Source organism: Epinephelus fuscoguttatus, linkage group LG16 (genome assembly GCF_011397635.1).
Source record: "Epinephelus fuscoguttatus linkage group LG16, E.fuscoguttatus.final_Chr_v1".
In the NCBI taxonomy this organism is placed as follows: Eukaryota; Metazoa; Chordata; class Actinopteri; order Perciformes; family Serranidae; genus Epinephelus; species Epinephelus fuscoguttatus.
Window position 1 is genome coordinate 6755529 of NC_064767.1, and position 13408 is coordinate 6768936.

A 13408-nucleotide genomic window follows, 5' to 3' on the forward strand; every position below is an offset into this window, starting at 1 on the left:
CTGTGGACACAAAGAGTTTTCTGTTGATCTGAGTGGGACCATGTGCTCCATCAGGACTCAGACTGGAGCCAGACTGGGTCTTCTTCAGACAGTAAATATGTGACACTGCTGCCGTCATGGATTTGTTAAAGTGATATTTGCTCATTGAGACAGAGGAGACTGTTATGTTGATGTTTCTTACAGCTTCATTCAGACATGACAGCACATTTATGGACAGACTCCATGAGAGAGAGAACAACAGTGAGTTCAATGATCTGAAGGAAGAAGAAGGTTTTCTCAGCCTCTGTTAGAGTTCATAATGTGTGCTCTTCTACACCAGAGAAACACACTTCATGTTGCTTTGTCTTTGCCTTCCTTTGGGGATGACGTCACTTTTCACTTCTGTTTGACTGACTCTGAAAAGCTCTTCAACATTTCAAATGTTCCAATGTGCTCGTCACATCATCCAAAATCAATCATTCACATCTACACCAGCTCCCAGAGACTTTCTACCTTCATCTGTAGAGGAAACGCTGAGAGCATCAGTCCAATCATTGATCAGCACGTCAACACTCATTCATCCTTTATCATTTCTTCTGGACTCAACCTCCTGATGATCACTGATGGACTCTGAGTCACGTGATGTCCACCACTAATGTCTCCTCAGTCAGGCTGTTGGTGGATTTGTCGCCCTCTGGTGGCACAAAGGGAAACTGCACCATGTCACTTTGAGCTGACACACTCAGTTCACCCAGAATAATAACAGCCATCATTATTTCTGGGCTGATTGAATATGGCTGATGTGCTTTGAACACCTTCTTTATGCAGATGGTCACTTACAAACATAAAACCAGTTTCTCTCTAAATGTCATCGACCAGTAAAAACTTTCATGTGTTGATGGATCATCACCAGGATCACATTTCTGTCTCAACATGAAGATTAAAGAGGAAAGTTAATTATTTTAAAACTGAACTCAACTTTAAAATAATGTCAGAAACACCAACATGATAAAAACTAGATCACATATTAAATGTCTTTCTTTTTAAAAGTATTTAACAGTTTAACATCAACAATTGTGTAAATGGGCTACCTGCACAATCATTGTAAATCACTTCCACGTTTGGCATAGTACTGCCTCCCCTCTTCCGGTCACTACAGATGTCTCTGGATGAGGAGAGGAAGAGAAGATGAGAGAAAGGAGAGGAAGAGAAAGATATGAAAGGAGGAGAAGAGATGATGAGGAAAGACAGGGAAAGAAAGAGGAGGAGATGAGGGGAAGAGAAGAGTGAAAGGAGAGGAAGAGAAGGAGGGGAGGAGAGGAGAGGAAGAGAAGATGAGAGGAGAAGCAGTCAAAAATAGTATATATTCAAAACATTCTCTCAATTTTTATTATTTCATAACTTTTGCAGGAAATATATCATGTGGGAACCCTGTATGTAAAATCAGAATGATTGAATTCAAACCAAATTCACCCCATTTCTGGCAGAATTGTTATTGAGGAAAATTATTAATATACTTAACTTAAAAAAAAAAAAAAAAAGGCTTACCTCAGTGAAGTAAAAACGTCCTAGGTGAGACCAGGAGTTTTCCATGCACCATATATGGGGTCAGTAGTTGTTCAGTTCTTCTGGTTCTACAACTAGAAGATTTGTGGAAGGTTTCTTCTCTTATACTCCTAACGAAACAGATCAATATTACATCATCAATTTAATTTTAGTTTTGCCATCAAAACCACTGAGTTACCTTTCTCCACATTTCTCCAAGGCAGCTAATGTATCATTTTTATCTACATTCTGTGATCCCCTGGCATTATCTTATTTCATGTTCATGTTATGACTCATGTCATGGGAGGAGATGCGTTAAGTTTACGGTAGTTTTCATCAGCACATGGGGATATACACACACATAAGCCGACGGCAACGCCTTGTCTACTCTAGAAAATAAAATGGAGTCGGTTTCTAAGTGCCAAACCCCGAGCAGATAAAAATCAGTGATATGTACAGGGCTGTGAAGAGCGCGTAACGTTACTGTCAATTTACCACAGGAAATAAGAACAGCATCTTGAATAAACTTAAATATAGCCTATACTTTCTTAACACTAACACTTGCATTAAATAACCAAATACACTCACTCCATAGATGACAGAGCGGTTAGCATTAGCATTAGCATAGTGTTAGCTCATTCGTCGTTGCACATTTATCTTCAAAATATTCGGACATATCGTCAGACAAATAGGCTACTTCCCAGAGCAGGTATACACATTCGTCTAACACACTTGTGAACAGGGATGGGCAGCATTTCTATTACTTGTATTTAAAATACGTATTTCAGTTACATTTGGGTAATTTGTAGGCCTGTTTGATGAGGCCGATTAAAAGCAAATGTAATTTGTAACAAAATACTTTTGAGTGGAGTAATTTTGTATTTAAAATACTCAAAATACTTTATCCACGAATCAGAAAACTAAAATAATAGGCTACACATTATAATATAACATAATATAATATTGGATGTAACAATATTTTTTACTATATATATATTTTATCTATAAGTTTTTTTTTAAAACTTGGGCCATTCAATGTGCCCTTCAGTCATAGACATATATACGTATATATATGTCTATGCCCTTCAGTGACCTAGTGGTCTGTTTTACTGGACTGTGCATAACACATAACATAGGAAATTGTATATTGTTGTGATTGATGCTTGGGATGAGTATGCTACAAATTAATTGTCTCACGTGGGATCAATAAAGTTGTCTGAATCTAAACCTGAATCAATAAATAATATTTTAGGGTAGCCTACATGTCCCTAGCTTGTTTTTCTCTTTTTCATTTGAAAAAAGTTGAACACAGGGCCCCAAAGGCTCCAAGTTAGACAGTAAACAAGTAGCTACAGTATCTTACTGCTGTTTAGCTCGACCGTTGGTGGACAGTTCACAGCACAGCTAGACTAGACTAGCCAGACATGCTGCTCACGTGGATGGACCCACACTACCAGTAGACTACCTTGCTGCTCACGTCTTCCAAGTTCAACAGATTGTCTGTCAAGGTAAATATTTTATCTGAGTGTGACAGATGTCAACTGGCTTGATGTGTGATTTATGTCTGGGTCTGGCTACATAGCCTATTGTATAAATACATGGTGATGATAGTTATAATATCAAGCTAGCGATGCTTATGCTAACTGTCTTATTAACTGTGTAACTGCTAACTGTGTATATCCTACAGCCCAAACCTGTATACTCTGCTATACCAAATTGTGAGTAAACAAATTTGCAATACCTGCGACCAAATTTGCTACTATCACGCCATTAATGTATGAATCATGGTTGTTCTTTCTGGCATAGTTACTTGTGGTCTCCAATTGCAGCATGTAAATTTTGAGCATATTCACAAAAATAATTGAATCAGTTAGTATAGCGCCACCTATGGACGAATCGTGGGTGTAGCATACCCTCCGAAAGATGATAAGAGACTCGACTGATGGTTTTAACATTTATTGCTGTTCCACAAAACCAGCTCCATAAACCAACGTGAGAACTGACAAAACAAAGAAAACAAAGCAATCACATTTCTGTTTCCACTGTTGTCCATAATAAATGGTAAATGATCACAGTACTTTCTCAGACAACTCAACATTATACCAAGCAATACACCGCCAATTCACCAAACAGGTGGGCAAAAGAGTTAGCATACCTTTGACACAAATCATAAAGTAAGAAAATAATCACCACAGGCACAACACACACCAACCTTATGCCTCCTCGGGGGGTTGCCAAAATACACTCAGCCTTCGACGTTTTTATCATTAAGATGCCGTTTTATTTTCCTTTGTTTACCTTGAACTTTTACCGTTTTACCATTCATTCCGTAGTCAAGTGGCTTTGTTTTGTTCGGCAGTACAACACAGGAAGGAAGTAGGAAGTAATGGTCTTCAAAATAAAATCTCACTGTTTAAAAACGGAACCATTATCTCCAAAACGGGCAAAAAATATACATATAAAAATGAATGAAATTACATCTTCTTAATAGCAACACAAATCATGGAATTTATATTTTAAAGAAATCATGTCAAAAAATGCATCTAAAGCAGATACTTGTGTTTTTTTTTCAAAATTGACCTGCAAACAATGCAAGCTGCCCTCTGGTGGACAAAATGAGAAACAGCAAGCACAAAAACAAAATGGGTTTGCTACAGTGGGCATTCTTTATGGTATAGTTACACATGGTCTCTAGCTGCAGTATGCAAATTTTGAACATTTTGGACAAGGACTTTTTGAGTTATTCATGACCGACCGACCGACAGAGTGACCTACAGAGCTGCGGATCGCTGCTAAAAAGAAAAAGAAAAAAAGTATTTTCTGTATTTGAAAATACAAAATACATGTATTTTATTTTGATACATTTGCTGGCACCGGTATTTTGTATTTTATTTTGATACATTTATTTGAGGGGTATTTTGTATTTTGTATCAAAATACATTTTGATGTATTTTTGCCCATCTCTGCTTGTGAACATAAACTGTTAATAGGGACTCATTAGGGCTGTCAAAAAAAAAAAAAAAAATCGAAGTTTGAAATATATTCAAATATATATTTTTCGAACCTAAATTTCATAATTAGATTAAGCAATATCACACGAGAGGGAGTGATATTGTACTGTATATCGTCACGGCTGTGATTCGGTCATAGGAAGACAATCACAGCCGTGACGATCTGACGTCACTACCTCTCGTGTGGTATTGCTTTTGGTATTGGTATTGCTTTTATACAACAATTCAACAACAGCTTAAACAGCAATGCTGAGTAAGGAAATGTTAACAAAAGGTGATGAAATTAATTATTTAAGTATGTTATGTAGCCCCGGTCTGTTGTCAGGCAACGCAGCACACACGCCAGGAACTCACAAGCTACTTTGTATTTACATTGATCTGCAACTGTGTAACTTCGTCCAGTTCGGCTGATGAAGCGTTGGCAAACCTGGATGTTGGCACGGCCGGATTCAAACACACCTGGAGGTCTGCACAAAAGAGTCCTGGCTTTCCTTTTCCTGGTCCTCTCCTGACGACCACTCGTAATTTAATTAAAATGTATTTTGGGGAAAATATCCATCTTCTTGGTGTAACGCTATAGTGTCTGTAGTGTATTTATATTTATAGCACCTGTGAGTGGAGTGATTTTACTGTTAGATGTCCCAGTGATATTGTACTCTATATCAGCACTCATGGAATGCCTCTCCAATCAAATTACTCGGTCGGAACTAACTGTCCTATCATTAATAATCAATTAATTAACACTAGCCTATTAATAATGTTGTCATGGCGAATCCCATTCGGGCGGAGACGGCTCGCGCACAAGCCGGGCCAGAGAAGGACGCAGAGACGGAGGAAGAGGCGCCGACGGAGGAGCCCGCCGGGCCAACACCACCCACTGCGCTGTCCGCGATGTGTGACCTGTTCGGGGAGACATACATGGAGAGTGTTGCACCTGCTGCTTCCCTGCCTACCCTTTTTGAAGAAGAGATGAAACGTTACCAGAATGAGACACCAAGAGCCAACCAGGATCCACTCTTGTGGTGGAAAACTACAGGCCACTGAGGTATCCAAACATTCCTCAGATAGTGAGGCAGAAGTTGGTCATAACTGGCACTTCAGTGAGGTCAGAACGGGTGTTTTCGCCAGCAATAAGTATCTTATTTTTTGTGGGGGGTTTTTTGTTTGTTTTTTTTTTTTTTTTGAGAAAAAAAAAAATAATAATAATAATAATAACAATAAATGCGAATATTATTCGAACTCTACTAAATTAATTCGAAAATATTCGAACTCAATTTCATGCTGTTTTTGACAGCCCTAGGACTCATACCTGGATATTGTGATAAAAATGCCAACACACTTTCCTCTGCTCAGTGGTATGTTGTTGCTGTTCCATTCCTTCACTGAAATGGCGTCCTTTCCGACTGACCCGAGGAGCAGGAGGGCAGTCTGTGACGTGTGGGTTGTCCAAGACCGTTTTGCAGGGGCTACTCACATTTAATTGAGTCAACTGAGCAATCTAAGTTACTTGGACTGTTCTGATTTAACTGAGGAGATGACAACATTAAAACTTAATATTTCAACTGATGAAGGAAAATGAGCTGAGGTAACAAGAAACCCAAATTCATTTTTACAGTGTGAAGAGTGATTAAGTCCGGACTGAAGAGTCTCTGTTCCTCTTCAGAGGGTCTAGAGGGACGTGTCTGTCCGGTCCTCACTGATCCTCCTCTCATGGTGGAAACTGAACTCCACTTTAACAAGTTTCTACAGGAACTGAACTAACAGAGTCATTCAAGAGTCACACAGTGAAAAGTGTCAAAGCTTACAAACCTTCAGATGCAGAGAAGAAACTGCGACACGACGACGAGCACACAAAGTGAAACTAAACTGTCAACGGGAAGGAACGGTGACGGTCAGCTGCTCTCACATCAGTCTCATTCTTCACCTCCACCTAGTGCCGCCTCCACACTGCAGGTGGCGCCCTCGGCCCAAATATACAGCAGGCCCAATATGAATGGACAGCAGCAGAAACTTCATATAGCCAATGAGACATATTCAAACACAGCTGGCCAAATGTCTCTTACAGCCCATCTGTCAGTTAGTTCACATAGATTAAAGCCACATGTCAGGTGTTAGTATACTGACTGCTGCTGACTGATGTCACTACGCACTGAGCTGCTCTGCTCTGCACCAGATTGGTGTGATTATTTAGATCACACTGTGAGTGCATATATGTAAGTGTGTGTTTGTTTTGGAACATGCTGAGAACTTCTTCATGGTTGCAGCTTTGCACAGAAATAATCTCTCCTTCACAAATGTTGTTGCCGAATTGCAAAACGGAATTTTGTGAGTTTGGTTTTTAACCACTAGTGGTTGTGGTGAGAAACTACGGAAGCCCTGAGAGGCAAGTTGAGATTTTTTCTATTTATCTTGTGGGTGATGTTGGCCAAAAGTTCATCTCCTCAGAACAAGATATGATCTCCTACATACAAGACATTATCATGATTTAGAATATAGCAAACAAACGGCCTCTGGACTTTAGTTTAAAGTCGCAACAGTCGCAGCTTCACAAATCTATCAGTGTATAAAACAGCTCATCAGTGTGTAGAAGAAGCACAGAAGGTCAGTTAACATTCATGAAGGTTCCTGCTGTCACATGAAAAACTGGAGACGCCTTCCTGTGAGTGTCTTTATTAGAGGCTGAGCACAGTGAAGTTTAGAGGACAAACAACAGAGGACAACACAAGTCCACATGATGTCAGCTGTTGACAGTATGAAGGACTCTTTGTGTCTTCCCTCTGTCTCTCTGCATCCTGTGGACCTTCAGCACCCGAGTGTTTGCCTGGACCCAGATCTGTCCCTGTCCTGCTGACTGCATTTCTCAGTGAGACTCATGGAGACATTTGTCTCACAGACACAGAGACAAGAAAAACTGGAGGAAAACTTTGGAGGGAGAATGAAGAGAAATTAATATTTTACACAAAAATCATGAATAAAAACAAAGAAGAAAAAACAGTCGAGCAGAAAACGAGTCATCTGTGGAGTCCAGAGTGTTTTCTTTAGCGCCACCCTCAGGACAAACTCACATCCTACACACATTCTCTGAACTACCATCAGTTGTGTGTGATCCTGTACAGACTGAACTATCTGTTTCTCTAACAGGAGGAGACTCTCCCTCCTACAGAGAACACAGAGACACTGAGGAATCATGTGACCAGAGCAAAAGCCCAGGATAAAGAGGTTCAGTGAATGTGGTGTTGAAGGTGTGGAGGTGGATCAGTGTGTCAGAGGAGACTCTGAAGAAGGACAGAGTGCCAGCAGGACAGTCCACATACACTGCTACTCTACCAGAGGAGGAGGAGGAGGAGGAGGAGGAGGAGGAGGAGGAGGAGGAGGAGGAGGAGGAGGAGGAGGAGGAGGTTGTTTCTCTGTTGTTGTGCCACACAGAGTAACGATGACTATCAGAGCAGCTCAGACTCCAGGACTGATCATTCCATCCAAACACACAGTCCTCTGTGTCTCCTCTCCTCCTGATTCCTCTGTAACTCACTGATACTTCAAGCCCTCCTCTCCACTCGACCTCCCAGTAACAGCGACCAGTCAGACCAGTTCTACACAGCAGCTGAGGCCAGTAGTCAAATCTGTCATGAAGATCAGGATACGACTGATCCTCCTCCACACGTGTCACCTTCCTGTTGTTGTCAGACAGTTTGAGGTGTCTGTTCACTGTGTTTGTGTCGATTGTGAGTTCACAGGAATCTGATGGAGAGAAGAAGACACAATACAGCTGCAGTTATTCATCTATCATCACTCTGATGATGACATCAGAGATTTGAATGAGTGATGTCACAGTTTGAAGATCAAATTAAAAACACACTTACACTTCCTCAGACCTGGTCTCAACCATCGGACTCCACCAGGCTCCACCCTGAAAGGAGGAGGGGGGTCAGAGCAGCACTTCCTCTTTCACCATGGAAACATGGACATTACATCACTCTCATACACACAGCTTTGTTATTGTCTACACATGGACTGACATGTTCATCACTTATTATTAATCAGCTGATATTGTTTTAGTTCAGTGTACCTGAGCAGGTGGTGTTTCAACACTTTACTGTGGGTTCATCACGACCACACAACACTTCACCATTACAGTCAGCTGATCCACTGTCAATATACAAGTATTGATTATTGGAGCTTTGAATCCACCTGTTTTACTCCTGATGAGTGACCTCCTTTGTTTGTGTCATCATGACTGTTGTCTGTCAGAAGTAAAGGAGACAGAACCTCTGATGGAGGAGGTCGGGGTGGATGGTTGGATGTACAAAGTGTCTAACTGACACTGCTGTTCACATCCTGTCTCCTAGCAACAGTCAGCACTGGTTTTTATTGTCTGTAATCTGGAGCTGAAAATATTACAGTAGTAGTAGTACAGTAGTTTCTGTGCTGAGTCCCACAACCAGTCGACTCTTATCAGCCAGGGAACTCTCTGTCAGTGCAAAACAAACTTGTCAAACCTTTAAAACAGCAAAACATTCTGATGATTTATCAAGACTGTTTATACTGATTCACTATTACATGGTAATGGTCTTATCTGTTTCTTTGTCTTTGGACAATAATTTGTAGACTTAAGGGCAACACACACTGGTGTCAGATGATGAGCATCAACACATCCTGCAGTATTATTAGATATGAGCCCACAAACCAGAGGGCTGCACCATGAAGCCAGTTCAACAGAACCAGTCTCTCTTTGTCTGAGCTGACTCAACAAACCCTAAAGTCTCAGTCAGAGATAACAGACACCATGAAGGTGGTTGTCAACTGTCTGTTAACTCAGGCTTTCTTCTTCAGGCTCTGCACGTTTACATAAAACAAGTCAAATGATGCGTTCAGCGCATCAACTGACCTTTAAAATTGATCGATCACGTGCCGCCTACTTCCACCTTTGAAGAATCTTGAAAAGTAAAAAGCAACACTGTGGCTTCAGTTACAGCCAGAGAGGAGTGTTTGCATTAATATTACTAACTGTGTGAACTCATATGTGAATATATTTATTTTACCTCTCTGTTTATTTCTAACGTGACAGCTGCTCTTTCTACAGCTCTGAAACTTTAAACTTGATGCAGCAGATTTAAACAAGAACTGCATTTACTGTCCCTTAATGAAGGAGACACATACATCACTAAAGTTTGGGGGCAAATTAAAATGAAATGAATTTTACTGATTGAATATTATCTGTGATAAATACCAATGGACTAATTAATTTTCTAATCAGTGTTCTATCAGCTGTCATATACCAGCAGTGTAAAACAGACTTCAGCAAATCAGGACCAAACATAAAACCTAATCCACAGTGGTAACGTTATGGTGCTTTGACAGGATTCTATCATATTTCATATGACAGTAAACATCATCCTGATTAATAATATAGTGACCTGTTTGCTACCTGTGATTTTAAAGAAGCTTTTCTTAGAGCCAGCGTGGACAGATGGACCAGAGGACACAAATATATTCAGTAGTTCAGTGAGAGCAACAACAACCTTACAGATAAAATAAAACAATGTTCCTCAGATTTTCAGCATCACTGATGGACTCTAGGTTCCTGTGTTAAAATAAAGTGACATGATAGATACAGTAAACACTACTGTAATCACACAGCTTCGTTCGGGGACATGTATGTAACGTTACGGCTCAACAAGTTGGATGAAGTGCATTTATAATGTTTTCCCTCAGCTAACAATCTGCATCGCTCATATATTCACATTGATTATAGAGTGATGCTTCTCAAAGGAGCAGTGAAATGTGCTTTTTAGCTGATTTGAAGCTGAAACTCGGAGCATAAACTCGTCCCAAGCAGGTTAGGTTTGTAGCATAGGTTACCATGGCGATATAGCCAGGTTAAAAGAGCCACCTTTGTGGTACAGAAAACCCAACTCAACATGTCTGGCTAAGCCACTGATCTTGCTTCGTGGTACAGCCCTCTGCAGCATGACGATGTTGACGAATGCCAACCCACCATGAACCTACAACATGTCAGGATACACCACTGTCCTATTATCCAATGTTGAAACAAGACAACGCTCCAGAAACATTTCATCACCTTCCCCCCCTGTTTCGGCACATCCTGGCTACTGTTCCCTGACTACTTGTGTCTGTATTGATGGTCTGATGGGACACAAACAGTTTGATGAGTCAGTGTTTATCAGCTCTGGTTGTTTGAGGTCAGCTTGGTGTGTCAGGGTCATATGAGCCAGGCTGACAGTGTGACAGAGACAAAGTTTCCAGCTCTACCTCCTCTATCAGACTGAGTGTCTGTGGCTGCAGCAGGCCTCTTCATACCTGAGAGTGTCCAGTCTCCAATGTGGATCCTTCACTCCAGCCGACAGCAGCTTCACCCCTGAGTCTCCTGGATGATTGTAGCTCAGGTCCAGGTGTCTCAGATGGGAGGGGTTGGAGCTCAGAGCTGAGGCCAGAGAAACACAGCCTTCCTCTGTGATCAGACAGCCTGACACACTGCAAACACACAAGACAACACACATCTCACAAAATCTGAGGGTGGGTACCACAGTACTGCCATACTGTCGCCTACTGTGGCTTTACATCAACATTATTACTGACTTTTTTCTAGTCACAACCAAACACCCACTAATGTCCACCAACTATCTGACAACATCACTGATTCCTCTCTGATATTTCAAGTTCCAACAACAGAGAAAAAAAACAACATAAAACATGTTGATGGAAAGAGACTGAAACACAAAACACAACTGGTTTGAAATCATATCAGCAGAGACAATCCTGTGATGGTTATGAGTTTATCAACTAATGTAAATCAGGATCTAAGTGGCCATCAGTTGAACATGTTGATGAATCCTGACCTGAGAGTTTCCAGTGTACAGTGTGAACTCTTCAGTCCATCAGACAGAAGCTTCACTCCTGAATCCTTCAGGTCGTTGTTACTCAGGTCCAGGTGTCTCAGACTGCAGGACTGGGAGCTGAGAACTGAGGACAGAGCTTCACAGCTTCTCTCTGAGAGGTCACAGACACTCAGCCTACAGAGACAACAATCAACAGAGAGAAAAATATTTGTGTTAAAATGCAATCCTCTTTGATTAATGAGTCTGGACTGAAGTCAAATCGAAAGGACCAAAGATCTCAGTTAGTACTTCAGCTAACAGGACACTAACAGACCTGCATTATAACACTGAGTCAAGAAGAACACTTTAAATTTGTTCAGTAAAACTGAAATATCAACTTCATCCAGATGGTAACAAGTCAGGACCCACTAAATTTGGTGATCTACAGTATAATCTCTTCTGAGCACAGATTAAAACCCTTACAGTTAATTATGATTAACTCATAAATAATGAGTCAATCCAAATAACATGATATGAATGCATACTGGTCTTTTCTATATCAGCCAGAGTTCATATCTGTATGTAGTTCAGTAGGTGGGACTGAACCAGAAAAGAGTTTCTGAACTGTGAAGTTTCAAATCCTGATTGAACATTTGTCAGATTCAGAAATGCTGACATGAGAGAGAATGTTTAAACTGTATGGAGTTCAGAGAAATATCTGAAATCATTTCAGATGGTCTGCAGCTTGATCTGACCTGAGAGTTTCCAGTGTACAGAGTGAACTCTTCAGTCCATCAGACAGAAGCTTCACTCCTGAATCCTTCAGGTTGTTGTTACTCAGATCCAGGTTATTCAGATGGGAGGGGTTGGAGCTCAGAGCTGAGGCCAGAGAAACACAGCCTTCCTCTGTGATCAGACAGCCTGACAAACTGCAAAAGCATAAAACAACACACGTCACATAATCTGAGGGTGAGTACCACAGTACTGCCATACTGTCGCCTACTGTGGGATTACATCAACATTATTACTGACTCTTTTCTAGTCACAACCAAACACCCACTATCAATCAATCAATCAATCAATCAATCAATCAATCAATCAATCAATCATATTTATAAAGCCCAATATCACAAATCACAATTTGCCTCACAGGGCTTTACAGCATACGACATCCCTCTGTCCTTTGGACCCTCACAGTGGATAAGGAAAAACTGAGGAGGGATCCCTCTTCCAGGACGGACAGAGATGCAATAGATGTCGTACAGAACAGATCAGCATAATAAATTAACAGTAATCCATATGACACAATGAGACAGAAAGAGAGGGAGAGAGAGAGAGACAGAGAGATGCAGGACAGACGGTAATGACAGTAGCTTACAACAACATTAATGAAAGTAATAATATTATAGTTGTAGTTCTGGCTACTGTGGTACAATATGTTGAAAGTATATATTAATATCTGGCAGTATACATGTTTGACAATCATCATATGTGTATAATAACAGCAGAAGTATGACTAATGATGGCAGCAGCAGCAGCAGCAGGAGGCATCTGGCAGGACCACGGCAGCAGCACAACCACCTACGTAATGCTATCCAGGCACCGCTGCGATATGAGTTAATCTGAGAGACAGTGGAGCACAAAGGCTCCGGAGAAGAAGCCGAGTTAGTGACATCCAGAATGGCCGAGTTAGCAAGATGCAGTAATAGGATACGAGAGCGAGAGAGAGAGAGAGAGAGAGAGAGAAGGAGAGAAGGTGCCCGGTGTATTATAGGGGGGTCCTCGGCAGACTAGGCCTAAGTCAGCCTAACTAGGGGCTGGTACAAGGCAAGCCTGAGCCGGCCCTAACTACAAGCTTTATCAAAGAGGAAAGTCTTAAGTCTAGTCTTAAATGTGGAGACGGTGTCTGCCTCCTGGACCGTAACAGGAAGATGATTCCACAGGAGAGGAGCCTGATAGCTGAAGGCTCTGGCTCCTGATCTACTTTTGGAGACTTTAGGGACCACGAGTAACCCTGCATTCTCAGAGTGCAGTGTT

The 13408-nt window shown here is 41.1% G+C and overlaps 1 protein-coding gene across 16 annotated transcripts in view; it reads right to left on the reverse strand.

Annotated features, from left to right (window-relative positions):
- Positions 1-7326: 7326 nt before the first annotated feature.
- The window catches only part of LOC125903308 (NACHT, LRR and PYD domains-containing protein 12-like), a 38694-nt gene continuing 32612 nt past the window's right edge, over positions 7327-13408 (reverse strand). For 5 of the 16 annotated variants that reach the window (XM_049600165.1, XM_049600157.1, XM_049600156.1 and 2 more), the window contains one exon: positions 7327-8273. In XM_049600165.1, the coding sequence (XP_049456122.1) occupies positions 7693-8273 (581 nt within the window). In that variant the 3' untranslated portion in view covers positions 7327-7692. Of the gene's footprint in view, positions 8274-8395; positions 8443-10853; positions 11028-11392; positions 11567-12126; positions 12301-13408 lie in introns of all 16 variants that reach the window. The other 11 variants (XM_049600164.1, XM_049600155.1, XM_049600149.1 and 8 more) reach the window with 6 other exon arrangements.